The 18,270-nt window shown below is 38.9% G+C and overlaps 1 protein-coding gene across 1 annotated transcript; it reads left to right on the top strand.

Moving 5' to 3' along the window:
* Positions 1-83: 83 nt before the first annotated feature.
* Positions 84-18,268, top strand: kcnb2a (potassium voltage-gated channel subfamily B member 2a). The gene is made up of 3 exons (XM_039676915.2): positions 84-405; positions 2,224-2,890; positions 14,559-18,268. Exons 2-3 carry the CDS (start codon positions 2,315-2,317, stop codon positions 16,431-16,433), a joined length of 2,451 nt encoding a protein of 816 aa, XP_039532849.2. The 5' UTR covers positions 84-405; positions 2,224-2,314; the 3' UTR covers positions 16,434-18,268.
* Positions 18,269-18,270: the final 2 nt, after the last annotated feature.

The following is an 18,270-nucleotide window of genomic DNA, read 5'->3' as shown; positions in this document are numbered from 1 at the left end:
AGGGATCTGATGCTGCTGCTATCCTTGGTGATGTACAGCTCTCAATCCAATTAGTCTTCACCCCCGGGCTGTGATGCAGCGCGCGCTCCTGCTCAGTCGAAGCTCCACTGAGCGATAAGTGTGTGACAGTCCTTATACGCGCTTCTTTTCACTTTAAACATAGGGCATGGCTTCGTGGCGAGAATAATCAACAGTTTCGGGGTTTCCCCGCCCCACCTTCTTTCTGCTTAATTCGCACGAGTTACTTGTGAGATTGTGTCCATACAGAATGAAGAGGAACGACTGCCCTTTCAGCAGGGGTACCACTGATACCTTTATCTCTTGAGCAGATGGAGTGGGAAATAAGTGGCTAATTGACTCATTTTGGTTGTAGAGGTAAAGGAAGAAGAGGTGAACGGCGGGAAGGTAAGATTTCGTTGCTTTTATCCGCTTTAAAAGAACCGGAGGTCGTTTGGATACGTTGTGCGTAAGATTGCACTGTTTTCATTGGGCACATAAACTCCGCGAACAGGGATGCCAGAACACTAACGTTACAGTTCTGCTGCTCTCAGCGTATCCCAGCAGTTAGTGTTCACTCTCGCAAATAAAGGTTCCTGACAGCAACGGGAAAGGGCTTAGCTTGATGCAATTGGTTTTACATGAACTTGCAGTCTCAGCTCAAGAGGTTTTTATACAGCACAAGTGGTCCTTAATAAGAAGAACCGAAGAACCTTTGTGTGAACGAGTGTTTGTCAGCTGTCCTGAAACAGGTGCACTAGAAAGTAAAGACTCTACCTCCCCGATTAAGGATTAGTCGTCTGCTTGAAAAGCTTGAAATGCAAAGTTGATAATGGGAAAACGCAGGCTATTAGACTATACAAAGTAGGCCTATTTAATTTACGATAAGCTATCTTTATTTTTAACTGTATAACAAACGTGTCTCGATAGTATTTTTGTTTCTCTCCTGGCCCGCGGATCTTGAGGACAGTTGAGTTGATTTTTCGTGATATCGGTAACATTAGGGCACACCAACTTAACCTTGTGGGGATAAAGCGTAAAGCAGCGGATATATTATGTGGGTGGGTGTTAACGCAATGCAAACTACACAACGGGACATTATAGCCTTGGATACATCGCAGTGCTGCATCATTATGAAATGCTGGCCTATATAGTTTCCTCTCTGTAAGAGAGTTTTAAATAGCCGGCTGTTTCGAAGTCTTTTAAGAGCAGGAAATAGAAGCCCGCTAAATAGTCCTAGCGGGATTTATCATCAAGACATTCTTAAATACTCAATCGCATTAGCGTCTGTCCTAAGAGCCAAAAGTATAGCCTACTTGACATCCAATTGCTATAGCCTACAAGAACGTGGCAATTGTCATTATGTTGAATTTGCATGTTCGAGATGGTTTAAAACAACTACAACAACAAAACACACACAAAATGTGTTCTAATTTCTTAGAAAAGTAATTATTGTGTCGATTTTGGTTCAAACTCATATTTAGGAGGAACATTTTATTTCGTAACTCTGGGAATGTCAAAAGGTGTAGGCCTAATAGTCATGTTAAGTGGCATCAATAATTTTTAAGCATGTTTTTAAGATAATGATATACATTTTTGAATATCAAGTTTTCTTAATGTTACTCCAAAACATGCCTGTACATCAAAATATCAGAATATTCAATAAACAAACAAACAAACAAAAATCTTAATGACCTTGACACACAGGTTTTCTTGTCACATGACAACAAGATGGCCTCCTACATGTTGGTAATGCCACAAGAACTTTGATTTGGTGGATGAAACTTTTAAACTTTTAATTGTTGTTTTAGTACTTCAGTACACTCTTTTTATTCACAACACCTAGATGTTTTTTTTTCCCTTTAAGCCCTGCAATTATTGTCAAACTTCTTATTTAGAAGTTATATCAGAGCAGTATTTAAGTCATTTTACGTATAATCATCTCCATTCTCAAAACTGTGTGCTTTTGGAGACTGGTTTTAGCTTGCAAAGTTTATTGGTTCATTATTTTTGCTGCATAAAATAAGGTCATAATAGTGTTGGAGTTATTTAGTAATGGTCTTAGCTATCATTCATCTATCAATGATTATACATATATTTTTAATATCATATTATTTATAATATATTTTATTTATAAATTGTCCACTATTACTTTGCCTATTCATCTTCCTGTGAATTATAAATTAGTTCCATGATAAGTCTCCCTGAAGTGTCTTTTATTTTCAGGTGCAACCATGGAGGGCCTTGTCTGAGGTGGATTCATCATAGTACTCATAATTGACGTCCGAATTAGCATAACATTTGTGTAGCAGCAGTCATGGCTGATAGGGCAAACTTTGGGGCTCAGAGGGTCTCACGGCCACAAGGCTCACTCCCGCCAGAACCCATCGACATTATCCGGACCAAAGCCAGATCCAGAAGAGTCCGGATCAATGTGGGTGGGCTTGTCCACGAGGTGCTATGGAGAACCCTGGACCGACTGCCGCGAACACGTCTGGGGAAACTCAGAGATTGCAACACCCATGAAACCTTAATGGAGATCTGTGATGACTACAGTCTAAATGACAACGAGTATTTCTTTGACAGGCACCCCGGTGCCTTTTCCTCCATTTTAAACTTTTACCGGACTGGCAAGCTACACATGATGGAAGAGATGTGCGCTCTGTCTTTTGGCCAGGAGCTTGACTACTGGGGCATCGATGAGATCTATCTGGAGTCGTGCTGCCAGGCGCGGTACCATCAGAAGAAGGAGCAGATGAATGAAGAGCTAAGAAGAGAGGCTGAAACTCTCAGGGAGAAGGATGGAGATCAGGTGGAAACCGGCTGCTGCCCAGACAAAAGGCAGAAGCTCTGGGATTTGCTGGAGAAACCGAGCTCTTCTGTGGCGGCCAAGGTAGGGCAAGCACACGGCCCACACACGCACGCACAATACCAAATGTCAGAGTATAGCCACATAAATTGATCACATTCTGACATTTCTTTAACAAACTAACACTTAAAAAAACACGGAAGAATGATAATCCAAATATTCAATTTGAAATGAATTATTAACTTGCCTTACAATGACTAGGGGCAATTCAAGGGCTGCAGAGCTCTGAGACTGATGCTAGCAGTGATATGATGAAATATGAAACCCAAAGATGAATTTATAAATACACACATCCCATATGCATTTCCTGGCTGTCATGATTGACATATTAGCCCAGGCTTTTATGCCACAAAAGTATAGAGGCATATTTTTTGTGGTATATAGCTTGCTAGAGGGAAGATTTCTGGTACGGCATGTCATATGTGAAACTTTTCTGGCAACATTTTCTATCCGAGATTGTTGTTGTTGCTGATGTGGGGAGATGCTGCATGGATGAGTGATATGCGCACATCTTAAACAAGAATGATTACGAATGAATCATTAAAACAATAAGTCTTGAATATAATTTCAAGAACATTTTGACTAATCATATTTTTTCTAATCATATTTTCGCATTAGTAGATTGTCTCCATAGAAGGTTGCTGAGAGTATTGAAAGGCTTTGTCTCCACTCACTGCCCAGTCCCAAAACGCAGATTGTCTACTTCCCAGAATTCAGACAGGGTAAGCAGTCAGAGGAGCCATTAGTGAAATGCTTTAATGTACAGGATTTTTTCCTTAGGCTCTTAAGAAAAGCGTCTTTCCAATGGGTGAATAAAAAAAGCATTTTAAATAAATGAAAAAAGTTAATACATCTAATTAAACTCACCTGAAAAAATGGGGGAGTGAGGAGAGAAAGGACAAATGGTAATCCCTATAAACGTTCCCACTATAGCCGGCTCAGAAAACTCTGAGTTTCTATTTAAACTGCATCCATGTGTTTGCTTGGGCATATTTGTCAACAACTGTTAGCTGACCAGAAAGGAAAAGCTACATCATCTCGCTCTGATTCATTGTATTTGACAGATTTACTGTAGCATTAGATGCTGGATCGGGACTGGGCAGGTGGAGTTGCACGTTCTGCTCTTAGAGAGGAAGATGAAGGTTGAGTCACTGCCACAATGATTTGTAGCCAGTCAATCTTTTGAGTGAGTCAGCATATATTCAGCCTACACCAATCGTCTATAATGTCTGCTCTGACAGGCAAAAAGCAGCTTTGTATTGACCAAAATCACCTTCAGCCTAGTTCAGTTTATCATATCACTGCTGTGATCACTGCAAGATGGGATGGCAGACTTGTGCTCACAATGTATAGCAGTATATTCAATTACAAAGAATTTCCCTTCAATAAACCCCACTTTACTGTCTGGGTTTCTGCATGCCTGGATCTGGGGAAAACAGAGGGAACCCCTTTACATTACAGGGGTCCAGTAATAATTAATTGCATGTTAGCTACAAGATTAATCGACGTTAGTCGACCTTCACTTCTGTGGCTTCAGTGGTTTGGTTACTGGACACTGGATTTTGAGCATGATGACTGTGTTACTGAGGAGGTATTTACCAATAGCATATTGCAGGCAGAATATCGCCAATAATACTTTGTAATTACCAATAATAATCTGTTACTTTGTTGCCATGTCAGTTTCAGTACATTCCAGATATTTCATATCTGAAAATATATGTTTTTGCTTTATGGGTTGGAATGCAGCAGGAATTCTCAGCTGTAACATGCTTTGCAGAGCTTATATGGCAAATAAGCTGTTAGCCTACATTTTATTGTTATTTTTATCATACTATACAAAAGATAATATATTTGCAAGTGGACAGTTTCTAAGTGGTAAAGAGAAAGCTAACAGTAGCTAGTTCAGTGGTCAGCACACTGCTCTCTGCGAGGCAATGGAGACTTAATCTCCTTTGGTGATTTACCTAGTCTGCTCCTACAAATAGACTGCTGGCATTCTGTCTGGCTTATGGCTACAGTGTGTAATGTGGTCACGTGTTTAGCAGTTAATCAATTAGTGAAGCCAGTTTTCCACCCTGCGGACGTTATTAGGAGTTAGGACACTTTTCCACATTGTTTCCGCTGTTTCTGAATGCCAAGGCGAACATCGTGAATGGCCTGGCGTGAGCTTAGAATTATAAGGTTCTATCTCCGTTTAGGGCAGTTCTGAGATATTGAGCATCAAAGTTTTTACATCCCAGCTGGCAAAACTGTTATGTAGTATAATCTTCTATTATAGCTTTATTTATTAATCTACAAAAATAACACCACACAGGCATTAATAAACACCTAATGGATCAGATTATGTCAAAAACTCAATTTCGACCAAAAGTGGAGATAGAACCTTATAATTCTAAGCTCACGCTGGGAAGATGAACTTTATCCATTTAAACCAAGATTTTCTTGTCTTAGAGCAAAAATGTTGTGACATCCATGATGTCCTGGATGAGGAGTGAGGTATCTGGTGTACCCGGGATTTTCCATCTTGTTTCCCCTTGATTCTCTTCTTATATCAGATGACTTGTGTGTCCTCTCAAAAGATCATTGTATGGTAAGGCTGAGCTAATTTAAACAGCTCTGTCACACCTTGATTTATGTTGCATGTATAAACACCCTGAGCTTTTAGTTAGCAACGCAAAGAAACATAAAAAAATCAGTAAAACAATACATATTTCAGGAGGTTGAATTTGTCTTTCTTTCATATTTTCACACTCACACACAGCATATTGCAGATATATTTCAAATGCAATACAAAATCTTGAATATATTTTTTTTTTAGATTTTATTGCATTTTTTTGAATGTCAAATAACTGCAGGATTCATACTTGACAACGAGAGACATCTAATCAGATATCATAATCTGTAAAGAGGTGTTCACTGCAGATTGTTTTGATGAGATCACTGTTCCTCTGAAATGTCGGTGGTGTGAATAATTTATGTGTATTTACTCTAATTGATCATGACATGATACTCTATGCTCTCAGCTCTATGGACAGAGCAGAAATTCTCTGCACAAAGCCCAGGGATGAGAAAGGGGTTGGATTAGGGGGAGAGAGGAAAAAGGAAGAAGAGCTCTTTGTCAGTGGAGGTTCTGTTACTAAATAAAGAGGTTTGGGTTTTGGCTGGGACTCTGGGTGCAAGGAGATACCTGGTGAATTCCCCTCTCAGGCATTACTTCAAGAGCCATGGAGGTCAACCAGCCCAGCCCAATGCCATATTTTGACATTGTGTATACATCCGGCGCACATGGCACCCTTTAGCGTCAATATGAGACGCAGATATATATATGGGCCAGAAGGCGCCTCCTACACTACATCAGACCTTAACCTACCGATAACCGAAGCGTATTGTATTGACGCTAAAGGGTGGTGCCAAAGCGTCACCTATATGAGGCCCTAGTAGGATGAGAATATGTTGGGTCAATAGACAAAGTGAATGTGAAGATGAGTAAAGGTTCCATCCAGTGCTTTTTTAACTTCAGCGAGATTGCATTAATCATTTTAAAACAATTCACGCCTTGTCCACTTAGGTTATTTCTCAATGTCTATTTTACAGTGAGGTTGGTAAATTGATCCCGTCTTAAAATTATAATGGACAGAGCAGAGCTATGTTTATGAGAATAATGTGCTGTAAGGTGACAGCTGGTTGTTTAATGTGGCATTTATACTTTCAACTTAATTGAATTATATTTCAAACATGAGTAAATGGTGTTGAAACGAATTGAACTGACTTTCAAAACAATGGTGCATTTTATGTTAAAAGAGACCATTAAAAGTGCAAGGTTGTTCCGAATGTACTGTCTGTTTATCACTGTGCACAGATTTAGAAAAATAAATAAATAAATAAATAAATGAATCAAGACAGAAATAGCAAAGCGTTTTTCCGGTTCAGTTATCAAATCCATGTGAGAGTTCAGACGTAGGTTAAAACTATGAAATTCAAAGTTGATATATCCTTAGATGAGAATAGACATTGAAAGTAATTGTCATGTTATGTAATCCAGTGCTTTCAAAAAGGAAGTGCTGAGATTGTGACCCAGAGGGAGCGAACTGTACAGTACATAGGCCCAATGTGGGCGTTGAACCTTGGAACAAGTCCTTTCGCTTAGCCTCTCTGCCGACACAGAGGAGTTTCCATCCCCCATAATGTCAAACAATTATGTAGTTAAGCCTGGGAAACCTAAAGGGATTTACCTTTAATCTGAGTAATGAACAAACAAAATAGCTACAGTTTCACCTTTCATTCCACTCTGATGGATAAAATCCTACTTAGTGGATGTGGAAGTTATATACAAGATCTGATCCTGTAATTGAAGCCTCATTGAGGGTTAAAGCCAATTATTAATGTACTGTGACCTACAATCAATAAGCATTGAGTCCATTAGTAGTGTGTCTAGTATTCTTTTAGCGTGTATGACCTTGTCACATTTTCATATTAGGATATTTCATAACCTGGAGGTTAAATTTACAAAAAAAAGTAATTAATTCAAATTATTAAGGCTTTTCCGTAATTCCTTTAATCCTAAAAGACACTGCATACTGAGGGATGTTCAAAGGCAGATACAATTATGAACAAGGCAAAAAGTGTAGCTTTGTGCTACACACTGATTGGAAAACTTTTTTAGACTCTTATCTGATGTGGTGAAACAAAACTCCCTTTGTGGTATTTGGCAACATGTGAAGCCAAAGTCAGAGGTGCACAAGGGGATGATGAATCTGCCAGTCACTCTCAGCTGTGAAAGATTCCTTTCTAAAATGATGCATTACAGGACATGTGGTGGATCAATATAGAGAATATTCATAACAGTCAATGGGAAGATAAAGACTACTGGCCAGATTTACTAAACATTACATTACCGTGAGACTGCTATCCCATAAAAATGCAGATGGTAGTGGCAAGATATGAGGGTGATCTAACTGAAAATGTGCAAATTAAAGAATATAGATGAAGTCATTTCAAAAGCTAAATGAGTTAAGACTAAATGAGTTAAATAATGGCACAAATACCAGTAAATACCTAGTAAATCACATTCCATGATTTATTTAAAGACTCTCCTCCCATAAATTTGCATCTGAAATTGAAACTACAAAGCCACACAAAAATAACTGCGTCCATGGCTTTTCACTGCTCATTTTTCACCGTGTCTCCTGATAGTATAGCTTGTGCTGGCTCAAGCTGTTTGTAAATCTGGCCCTTTAAGTCAAAAGTGAAGTTATTCAAATACTGAACGTTATTACAAATATCTGATAAAAAAAAATACAGTGATAAATGTCATGCATGGGTGATTTCTTTCTATCTCTGCACGTTAGAGTCTAGACACTATTGACTGGGTCACTGATAATGTAATTGGATTTCTTTTCACTGTTATGTGATTCTGTGATTCTTGTGTCAGTATATATATATATATATATATATATATATATATATATATTAGGGATGCACGATATATCGGCCAGCATATCGGTACCGGCCGATATATGTTCATTTTTAATGTTATCGTTATCGGCCTTGTAAGAAAATGTGGCCGATATATTAAAGCCGATAAATAATGTATTATTCCCTTCAACTGAGACACTTGTTGAGCACTGTTTATGATTTTGATTTTCTTGAAATATTTTTGAAATCTATTTAAAAAGAGATTTTTAAAAATTAAAATATGGTTCGGTACAACATGTGCAGCGCAAATCTGTCATATCGGCTATACAACACTATAATGAGAACATCAATATAATCGTGCGCTTAAGACATGGATTTAATTGTGGGACTTTTGTTTTTGTAGTCAGGCTCTCAAAATTAGATAAAAATTTGGAGTTAAATTTATCGGCTTTCAAATATAAAGAATAATCGGTATCGGCCAAAATTTTCATATCGGTGCATCCCTTATATATATATATACTGTATATATATATATATATATATATATATATATATATATATAGGGTATAGTACTGAAAGTAGAAAGCCAATTTTTTGATCCGATCCCATTCTGTTGCATTAATGATGCTCATTCTTGCATTAATGATGCTCAGGCCATCTTTGTGCTCCAATCTTCAACCAGATGGAACTGGATAATATTCAGGTTGTTCCAATCTGACTTCTGACCTTTAATGCTGCCTGAATCATAATCATACACTGTTCGTTCATTGGTCAGAGGAAAACTGGCCCCCAGGTTTTTGTCTCCATTCTGCCACCTGTTTTGATTCCTTGCCACTGTCGCCTTTTTCCCCTTTGTTGCCATTGTCTTGGCTTGCTTAGTTGGGGACATTAAATTTAACATTAAATGTAATATTCTGCCAGAATTGACACCATTATATGAGAACTGAACTGAGCTGGATGATGACATCACAGTTTACTTCAGAGCATATATATATATATATATATATATATCGCTGTTTTCTTCTGGAAACAAACATGCATTACTTGCCTGTTATCTCCGTAAAGCTGCTTTGAAACAATCTGTATTGTAAAAAGCGCTATATAAATAAATGTGACTTGACTTGTATTCCTACATTTTGACAACAAAATACATGCTATTAGCTTTACCTTACCAACCCACAAGAGCTAAAACCCTGCCACGGGCAGAAGCACTGCCAGTCTTGAAAGGATAAGACTTAAAGTTTTATCCTCTGAAGCTCTATCTCACCTTGAACCCCTACCTTACCTTGAACCCAGTTTTTTTGATTTTCGTTTTTGGGGGACGGATACCGGGCAAATTCTCGTGGATCTGGTATGACGGCAGATATGTTAGATTGTGTAAAAATAGACAGTGGCAGTTGGACAGACTGAATAGCAGGCTTTAAACTGTGTTTAAGTAGAGGTTGCCTGCCTACCCCACTTGTGAGGCTGAGGATTTTGCATGCGAGTAAGTGGTAGGTTGAGGGCTAGCCTGTAAACCACAAGCAATCATCAGGGTCATATTATTGACTAATCACTATAATCAAGACCCCCTGCTTCCTCCCACCCCCGCGCACGCAAAGACACTGTCAAAAACAGAGTAGTCATCTTGTAGCTCAGCTCAGCTGCTTTCATGCGTGTTGGACACAACATTGCACATTATAGAGGAACTGGATATCATATAGTGTGTCTTTTACTCAGCAAAAGCTTGACAAATGTGGGAGTTAAAGGGATACTTCAGGATTTAGCATTAAGCTTTGTATTAGTAGAAAACCTGTAGTATTTTCGAATTACCATGCTTTACACCCTCATATCCCCGTGAGACGAGAGATTTACGAATTTTTTGTCTGGAAAAAATCATCAGATGACACAAAAATTTTCATTTTGCATCATCGGAAGATTTTTTGGCCAGAGGCTTAAGACTACAGCCAGTAATAGGGGCTGTCCCGCATGTTCTCAACCTGCCCATAGAGGGTGGGATCTCACTCATAGAATGTACACATAGTGTCAGCCATTTTTGGAAGCTAAGCTAACAGGCTCTTGTTCTGTGGAGAAAGCTTAGTAACCTGAGTCCCACCATTCCTCCTCTTTTTCCCACACATGTCCGGGATTTAGCTTTTGCTTTCTGCAGTCGCCATTCATTGTTCTAGAAAGCTCAAAATTCAAAATTTCTTCTACATAAATGACCCATTTTCTATACACATTCATCTTTCCGGAGGTGAAGTATCCCTTTAAGCTCCAAATTAACCTATCCTATAAAAAAAACACAATCAAACAGATCCCATGACACCCCTTTATAAATAACCCTTCAGTATCGATCAAGACATTCTTGGGTTTCCAGACAGAGTTTCTCCTTCCTCTCATGGCTGTAATGATAACAATATTCTCCAGAAATAATTTAACCTTCAATTTCTCTCTGGAAGAGAGGTGTCTTCTGAGGAGATAAATATAGGACGATTCATTTAGAGTTTTACACTGCATAACAGTTTAATTGACAGTATCCAAATGCACCTCTTAATCCTCAATTTGTTTGACAAAAGTTATAAGTTTGCTCACTTACATCAGAAAGGTGTTTCTCAACTAGTCCAGCAGAGAGAAAACGGGAACAAGGGTCTGTCTAACAATAGATGTCAATATAGTTTGTGCATGGATGTTCCTGAAAGAAGAGCTGAAAGCTTGGTCTGTTGTAATTTTTTGTGAGAGAACACATTACTGAGTCATTTGAGCATCCCAGCAAGGTTTGCAGATAAAAAAAGATGGATTTAACGCTCTAATTCCTAAAGCACAGGGCATTTGCTGTATAAGTGGTTTGTATGGTGAAGGAGCTGTCCGTGGTGCTGGTCTGAAAAATGAATCGGCTTTACCAAACATTCAGAAAAATTTCCTGGACTTTGACTCACATGTGAACCTTAGACTTTTTGCAATAGGTAAATCCACCTCACCAGGCAGATTAAAAGGCAAATCCTCATGTTTGGCCATGATTGCCTTCAGTTTTCCCTCATATGTATTATTTGTGATTATTTTCAGATCCTCAGGTCAGTCCCGAGACAATAATTCTCTGGGCAGTGAATTTGAATGAAAAAAATCGTCCAGGTGTTTTTGTACAAGCTCATTATAAGGGCCAGATGTTTCAAGGACCAAAGCAGCGAAACCTAGTAGAAACCTAAACCAGCCTTACAATACACCATTTTTGCCCTCCGTTTACATACTATTTAAAAACGTTTAAAAAACAGTGTGTACAGTCATGTAGCCTACATTGTGGGTCTGGTTTGGTGGTCTTTTGAAATTCTACATATTCAACGTTGAGATGCTGCAGCTCCCTAAAATGAAATTTAAATATGAAGTAAAATTACTTATTTTTTTCCATCTTATTTATTTTCGTTTATTACACAAACCTTTCTGGAATTCCCGAATCTGTTTAGTAGGGCCAACTAGTGGTCAAATGTTTCATAATATTAGCCGTTGTTCATTCCCTCGCAGCAGATAGGCTATGCTCTCTTCTTTCGTAAAAATGCTACGCCATCTTGCTTCTCAGTTTGCGATTGTCAAAAATTTACTTTAGTAGTAATATAAACGTATTATTGTTGCAGGTTTGCTCTTGTTATTTTATACATCGTAATGGATTGATTTTCTTTCTTAGCAATAGCTCAATAATAATATAGGCTACAGGTACACTCTAAAAATGCTGGGTTGTTTTAACCCAATTTTGAGTCAAATATGGACAAACCCAAATGTTGGATTAAAAAATGCAATAAATAAATGTCCATATTTGACCCAAAACTGGGTTAAAACAACCTAGCATATTGTTTTAAAATAATAACACAGCCTATATATATATAATGTTGATTTCAACTGCCATTGTACCATTTTATTATTATATTATTTGTAGGCACCTTAGGCCTATATGACACTCAAAGACACCTTACAAACAAATAATCATCATTACTCCCTGGATACAAGTATACAATTACTCACATAAAAGCCTGCCTAAAGAGATACATATTCACATTATTAACAACATAGCTGTCAGACAAAAAAAAAATAATAATAAAATAAAATAAATGAGCATCCTTTGTTTTTAGTTTGTTCCAAAAAGTAAACTCTTTAATAAAATGTATGAACCCCCACTAAAATACTTAAAAACAAGCAATGTTCTCTTCTGACTTTAATGTGACTTTAAGTTTGAAGGACATGAATTCCCTGCCCAATGTGTTGCCACCGTCAGCTCATTAATCAGTTTGAGGGTTTGGGAAAAAAAACAATTATATCAAGGTACGTCATACAGGCCTCAGTGTAATGCCTTTGCTGACACATGTATTTGTTCTCAACACGAGAGACAAGAGCGATAAGTACTGAAGGAGAAAGGCAGGAGGATTAGTTAACTGTCCTCATCTGTGGATCTGTATAAACGTGATTACATGGGCAATGATCTCAACACAGGGAGATGTCTGGCATTAGGCCATGGCTTATGGGTATAGGGAAGCACAAGAAGCACCAAGAGATCCTTCATGTCACCTAACCCTATTTTAACTCGGTCTTAGAGAAAGGGCACTACCTCGCTGATGTCAGAAAACTCTTGTTTACGTTTATTCCTTAGGGATGAAGTGCGTTCTTTGATTCAGAGGCATTTAGAAGTATTGCCATGTTTGTTTGTTTTTATTTTCAGAAAGAGTTTGGAATGTAAAAAAAAAAGAAGAACTAAAAATATCACACAAACTGAATTGGATCTCATTTGGATGAAATATAAATTGTCCTGTAGAGTTACCTCATTGACCCTCTCCTTAGGGATTAAAATCAGCACTTTTTTAACTCTCATCTTCGTGGGTACGCCAACCTCTGACTGGACTTTAGGTCTGTTGGTCACGTTACTCAACACCTGGCGGGGACAATCCCTGTGTCAAGCCATGGCAATTACAGCCTCCCTGGGGGCTATTCAGAATTTCTTATATTTCTTTGCTTATACTTCTACTTCATTACACAAGGTCAAACACGTCAATCAGCAAGCACATGCTTTTATTTGTGCCCCTGACATTTGTTTAGCCTGCCTCACCAGTTGTTTAACATGCTCTAGCAACACTCAATACTTGGGTAATCAATGACAACAAAGCACTCGGTTTTACTACACAAATGATATTGGTGTAGCAAGTGTAGAAATAGTTTCAGACACTGCATTATTCAAGCCCTCAACAAGACTTTTGAATTAACCTTGTCCAGAGCATTCATTCTCGTGATGTAATTGTATTGTTGTAATCGGAACATTGTGACATTTGTCACTCTTGTTTGAGACCTGTATGAACCTCGCAAAAGGTGTTCACATTGTCGTCTGTGTGAGAGGACATTTCAGGATAATTGTAATAGGATTGAGTTTCTATCTATAGTAAGGATATGGAAAGGTTAGGAGCAGTTACTCAGTCTTTCCCCCACCCCTCCCCCCACAAGGGAAGAATCAACCTGTAATCTCTTTAGTCTTCCTTAAACATTGTAATATTAAGCACACTAGTAAAGAATAGTTGGCTGGCAAATTTTGACATATTGCTGATCGTGTGAAATTAGCTTAATCATCCATTCCTCTGAGGATCATATACTTTTAAGAGATTTGAACAATTCAAATGACTTCTAATGTCTTGTCAAACAATTCTGGTGAAGAAGTTGTATAAAATGTGCTGAATCTGTAAAAGTGTGTTATGACATCTCTTTCATAACGGTATGTGCGGCATCCACAATGACAGGACACTGTCAAGGTCAGCTGTTTTATTCTCCACCCTGGATCATTATTAATCCCCTCTTAATGCAGTTCCAGTGAAGGAGTGCTCAGCGTCCTGTCAGTGCCACTACCTCCATATTCTAACAAAGCAGTGGATGAATAAGTGCTGGTCAAAGCCATTTGTGAATTGATGTGCAGTAGGAGAATGAGAGAACAGCCGATGCAGATCACATTATGCTAGGATGAGGGCACAGTCTCTTTTTCACTTTCATTTCTGTTCTCACTCAGTCCAATTAGCATTTGCATAATTCCAAGAAATGTCACTCATTCTTAACTTAAAGTTTTGAATATCTGCAACACTTCAAATCTAAGTTTAAGTATTATACATTTTGATATGCTTTTTTTCTTCTATATTCTTTGTGGGCATAAAGTGGCCACAGTTTTTTGGACACTCTTGGAAGCATATGTATATAAATAAAGATGGGATGTAATATATGTACATTTAAAGTCACATCACTAAACAGCATTTTTCTTTTCTTTTCTTTTTTTATGCAGGTTCTGGCCATAATATCAATTCTGTTCATCATACTCTCAACCATTGCACTGTCACTGAACACCCTGCCTGAATTACAAGTGATTGATGAATTCGGAGGGTCCAACGACAATCCAAACCTGGCCCACGTTGAAGCCATTTGCATCGCCTGGTTCACTATGGAGTACATTCTCCGCTTTTTATCTTCTCCAAACAAGTGGAAGTTCTTCAAAGGGCCTCTGAATGTCATTGATCTGTTGGCTATCCTCCCTTATTATGTCACAATATTTCTCACAGAATCCAACAAGAGTGTCCTCCAGTTCCAGAATGTGCGCAGGGTAGTTCAGATCTTCCGGATCATGAGAATCCTGAGAATTCTGAAACTCGCGAGACACTCGACTGGTCTTCAGTCTCTTGGGTTCACTCTGAGAAGAAGTTATAATGAACTCGGGCTGTTGATATTGTTTTTAGCCATGGGCATCATGATCTTCTCCAGTCTGGTGTTCTTTGCTGAAAAAGACGAAGATGCTACGAAATTCACCAGTATTCCCGCTTCATTCTGGTGGGCAACAATTACCATGACAACTGTGGGTTACGGGGATATCTATCCCCAAACCCTCCTGGGCAAAATAGTGGGTGGCCTCTGTTGTATTGCTGGTGTGTTAGTAATTGCTCTGCCCATTCCTATTATTGTGAACAACTTCTCTGAGTTCTACAAAGAACAGAAGCGACAAGAGAAGGCAATCAAACGAAGAGAAGCACTTGAGAGGGCCAAGAGAAACGGGAGCATCGTGTCGATGAACCTGAAAGATGCCTTCACTCGCAACATGGAACTACTGGACGTTGTGATCGAAAAGAATGAGGAGAAGGGCTCAGACAATCATCTTTCACCCAGTCGCTGGAACTATCAGAAGAGCCCAGACTTCGGTTCCAAAGACGCAAAATATCAAGAAGTAAGACAGTTGGCTTCTCCAGATCGGTTATTCAAACCTAATTCAAGCCCTCAGAGGCTAAACGCAAAATCCCTTGAACAAATGTACAACCAGATGACGGCCGCCTCATCCATGAGCAGCAGTGGACCTTCGGCTTCCAAAGTGACCACTGTTGGTAAAGAAGAACAGATGGAGATGAAGGTAGTGCAGTGTGAACCACGGGTCAAAGAAAGACCCATCACTGAGATCCGAAGCGTATCCAGCGTCGACAGTTTCGCCAGCTGTGCCACAGACATCAGTGAGGTCGAAAAAAGCGCACTACTGCCCAGACATCCACGCGCTCCTCCGCCACTCGACCTCAGCCAGATCACCTCCCTGGAGAAACGAGCATCTGACAGAGAAAAGCAGGCCACGATCATTAAAGAAGGCCTCTACGAGTTTGTCCCGTGCAAGTCAGACAGCTGCACCGTGTCACAGGGTGAGGAGAACCAAAGCTTCGATCCGAGCGGTGAAAACGTGAGGAGCCCTCCACAAGGAAACCAAGTCAAAGTCAAGGGACTCAAAGTGAACTTCACCGAATCTGCAGACGAAGGGGCTTCCAACTTGCACTTAGTCGTGACGGATGACGCGGCCACACTGACACCAAAGCTACCGCTATCTGACCCATTACTGCTGGCGGGTTCTCGGCAGAGTCCCAGGTCCCCGGGGAAAGGCTTCGAAGGGGATGGAGCCACAAGCCTGTCGTCTTCTGAAAGCCAAAGAGGGAGAAACCACGTCGATAGAGCCGCTGTTACTCCCACGTCCCCTAAAAGTGCACAAAACTGTGCTTCTGCAACGGTTGGCGCCGTTGGAGTGGAAGACGGCATTCAAAGTGGACAGAAGGTGGACAACCACCTCCTTTCCCCTGATATTCTGAAGTCTTCAGGGGATGGAGGTCGCTCACCACCATGTGAAACTAGCATGTGATGTGATGAGATGCATTAACATGCTATCTGTCCAACATGTTCACACAGAATGAATGCACCTAAGCATGTGAACAGAAAGAATAACTGATGTAGTGAAGGGGACTTTCTATTGTCTTTCTTCGACACTATTGAACTGCATAGCCGCAGAGATTGACTTAAAGATCCTGAGAGACAAGGTCTGCTCTCACCTTCAGGAGCTTAGTGATATTCATTCAGAGGGAGGACATTAAAGAACAAAACATACTCTTATTATTCTAGCATTATTATTTTGAAACAGTTTGACCATCCGTGTGAAGGTTTAGTTAGTTGAATCATATTTATTTTGGATCAGAGACTGATTCAGGCAACTGTGATAAGATACCACAAATTCTTCATTGTAGATTAACAGCCCTGAGCAGATGTTGTAAGCATACACATATTTTTTTTTAAAGACTAACCACTGTAACATTTGTGCTGGGTTTGTTTAATAGTTCTGACCAAAGTGCTACCAGTGTAAATTGGCAGTCAGCATTTGACTTGATATAATATTTTTGACCAAAATATGCCTTCATTTGATGTTTTCTTGCTGAGTGATATTATTCCTCAGAGGTCATATGTGAAGCAACACAAAGTTTTCAGTTCTCACTGCAAATGTGGTTCAAATCAACCTCCCCAACTGTCCCTTCGAGCAAGTAATTCAAGAGGAAAACCTACTCTTAACAAAAATAAAAAACGTCAGTATTAAATATTCTGATATTATTATGAGCATGTCTGTTTCAGTGAAACGCAAGTTCAAGTGTTTCCATTTGCATCACTTTATAGTTGAGCCATAGCCAACCTAGAAATACATTAATTATTTGAATAGTTTAGGATGTTTACTGCTGTGGGAAACTCTCCACATCAGTAAAGATGTATGGAAAGATGGTTAAGTTGCCTTCAATTCAGACTCAGTTGAGGGAAACCTATGATATAGTAAATCAACTATGCCCTCTGCTGGATGAAGGAAATGGCACTTTATTTCTGTATGATGCCAGTTTGAATGGATGGGAATATTGTACATTTAAAGATTGTCATTTTGACATTCCTCTCCCCGACGTGCAGTACAGTTGCACGGATAAAAAAAAAGAGGTCAATGGATGTCAACAGTTTAAAGTAGAGCCTCGAATGAGTGTATGATTTGTATATTAACTGTACATTCAATTATCTGCTATCCATTTAGTGTAGAAACACAGGTACACAAGTTGTGTTAAATTGATCGTACTCAAGTGATTTTTAAAACAAACTAGGCAGGAACAAATCCTGCTTTAAGTATTCAAATCGGTGCCTTTTCATAAACAGTCATTTATGAGAAGGCGTTAAGATCTATGGTTTGGTTCAGACAAGTCTGTACAGAAAGTCCTAATTTTTATAGAGTAAAATATGCAAATACAATTAAGTTCTCAGGTTTTTTTAATGTAATCTTGAAAGCCCTAATGTTTCTGTATGTGAAAATGTTTTTGCTGATGTCAAATCAAAAGGAACAATAAGCTGCATGATCATCTACTTGCACAAAATTTGAGCAGATTTCTTTAATACATGACTATTGTATGTACATTCCAAAACACTTTAATTTCTGCATATATCAAACTTTTTTTTCTTGTCAAGATGGATCCTAGTTTGTATATCAATGTAATGTTTATAGTTGTACATCTTTTCTTTGAAATAGTGACTGCATTGTTCCAGATACCTAGAGAACCGTTGCACAAATAAATGTTTGTACAGGACACTCCGAGTGTGTTCTTTAAAGTTAAAACATCAGTAGACCTTCAACATCATCTTTAAGTGGTTTAATAGCGAGAAGCTTCTTTAGATGTGATGTG

The sequence above is a fragment of the Pimephales promelas genome, chromosome 5, assembly GCF_988280905.1.
Source record: "Pimephales promelas chromosome 5, fPimPro1.hap1.1, whole genome shotgun sequence".
NCBI lineage: Eukaryota > Metazoa > Chordata > Actinopteri > Cypriniformes > Leuciscidae > Pimephales > Pimephales promelas.
Note: the sequence above shows the minus strand (reverse complement) of the source record. Positions and strands in the feature narration are given on the sequence as shown.

Coding starts and splice junctions, on each gene's coding strand:
- kcnb2a (XM_039676915.2), top strand. CDS start 2,315: ATGGCTGATAGGGCAAACTTTGGGGCTCAGAGGGTCTCACGGCCACAA. Junction 2,891..14,558: donor GCTCTTCTGTGGCGGCCAAG/GTAGGGCAAGCA, acceptor TTTTTTATGCAG/GTTCTGGCCATAATATCAAT.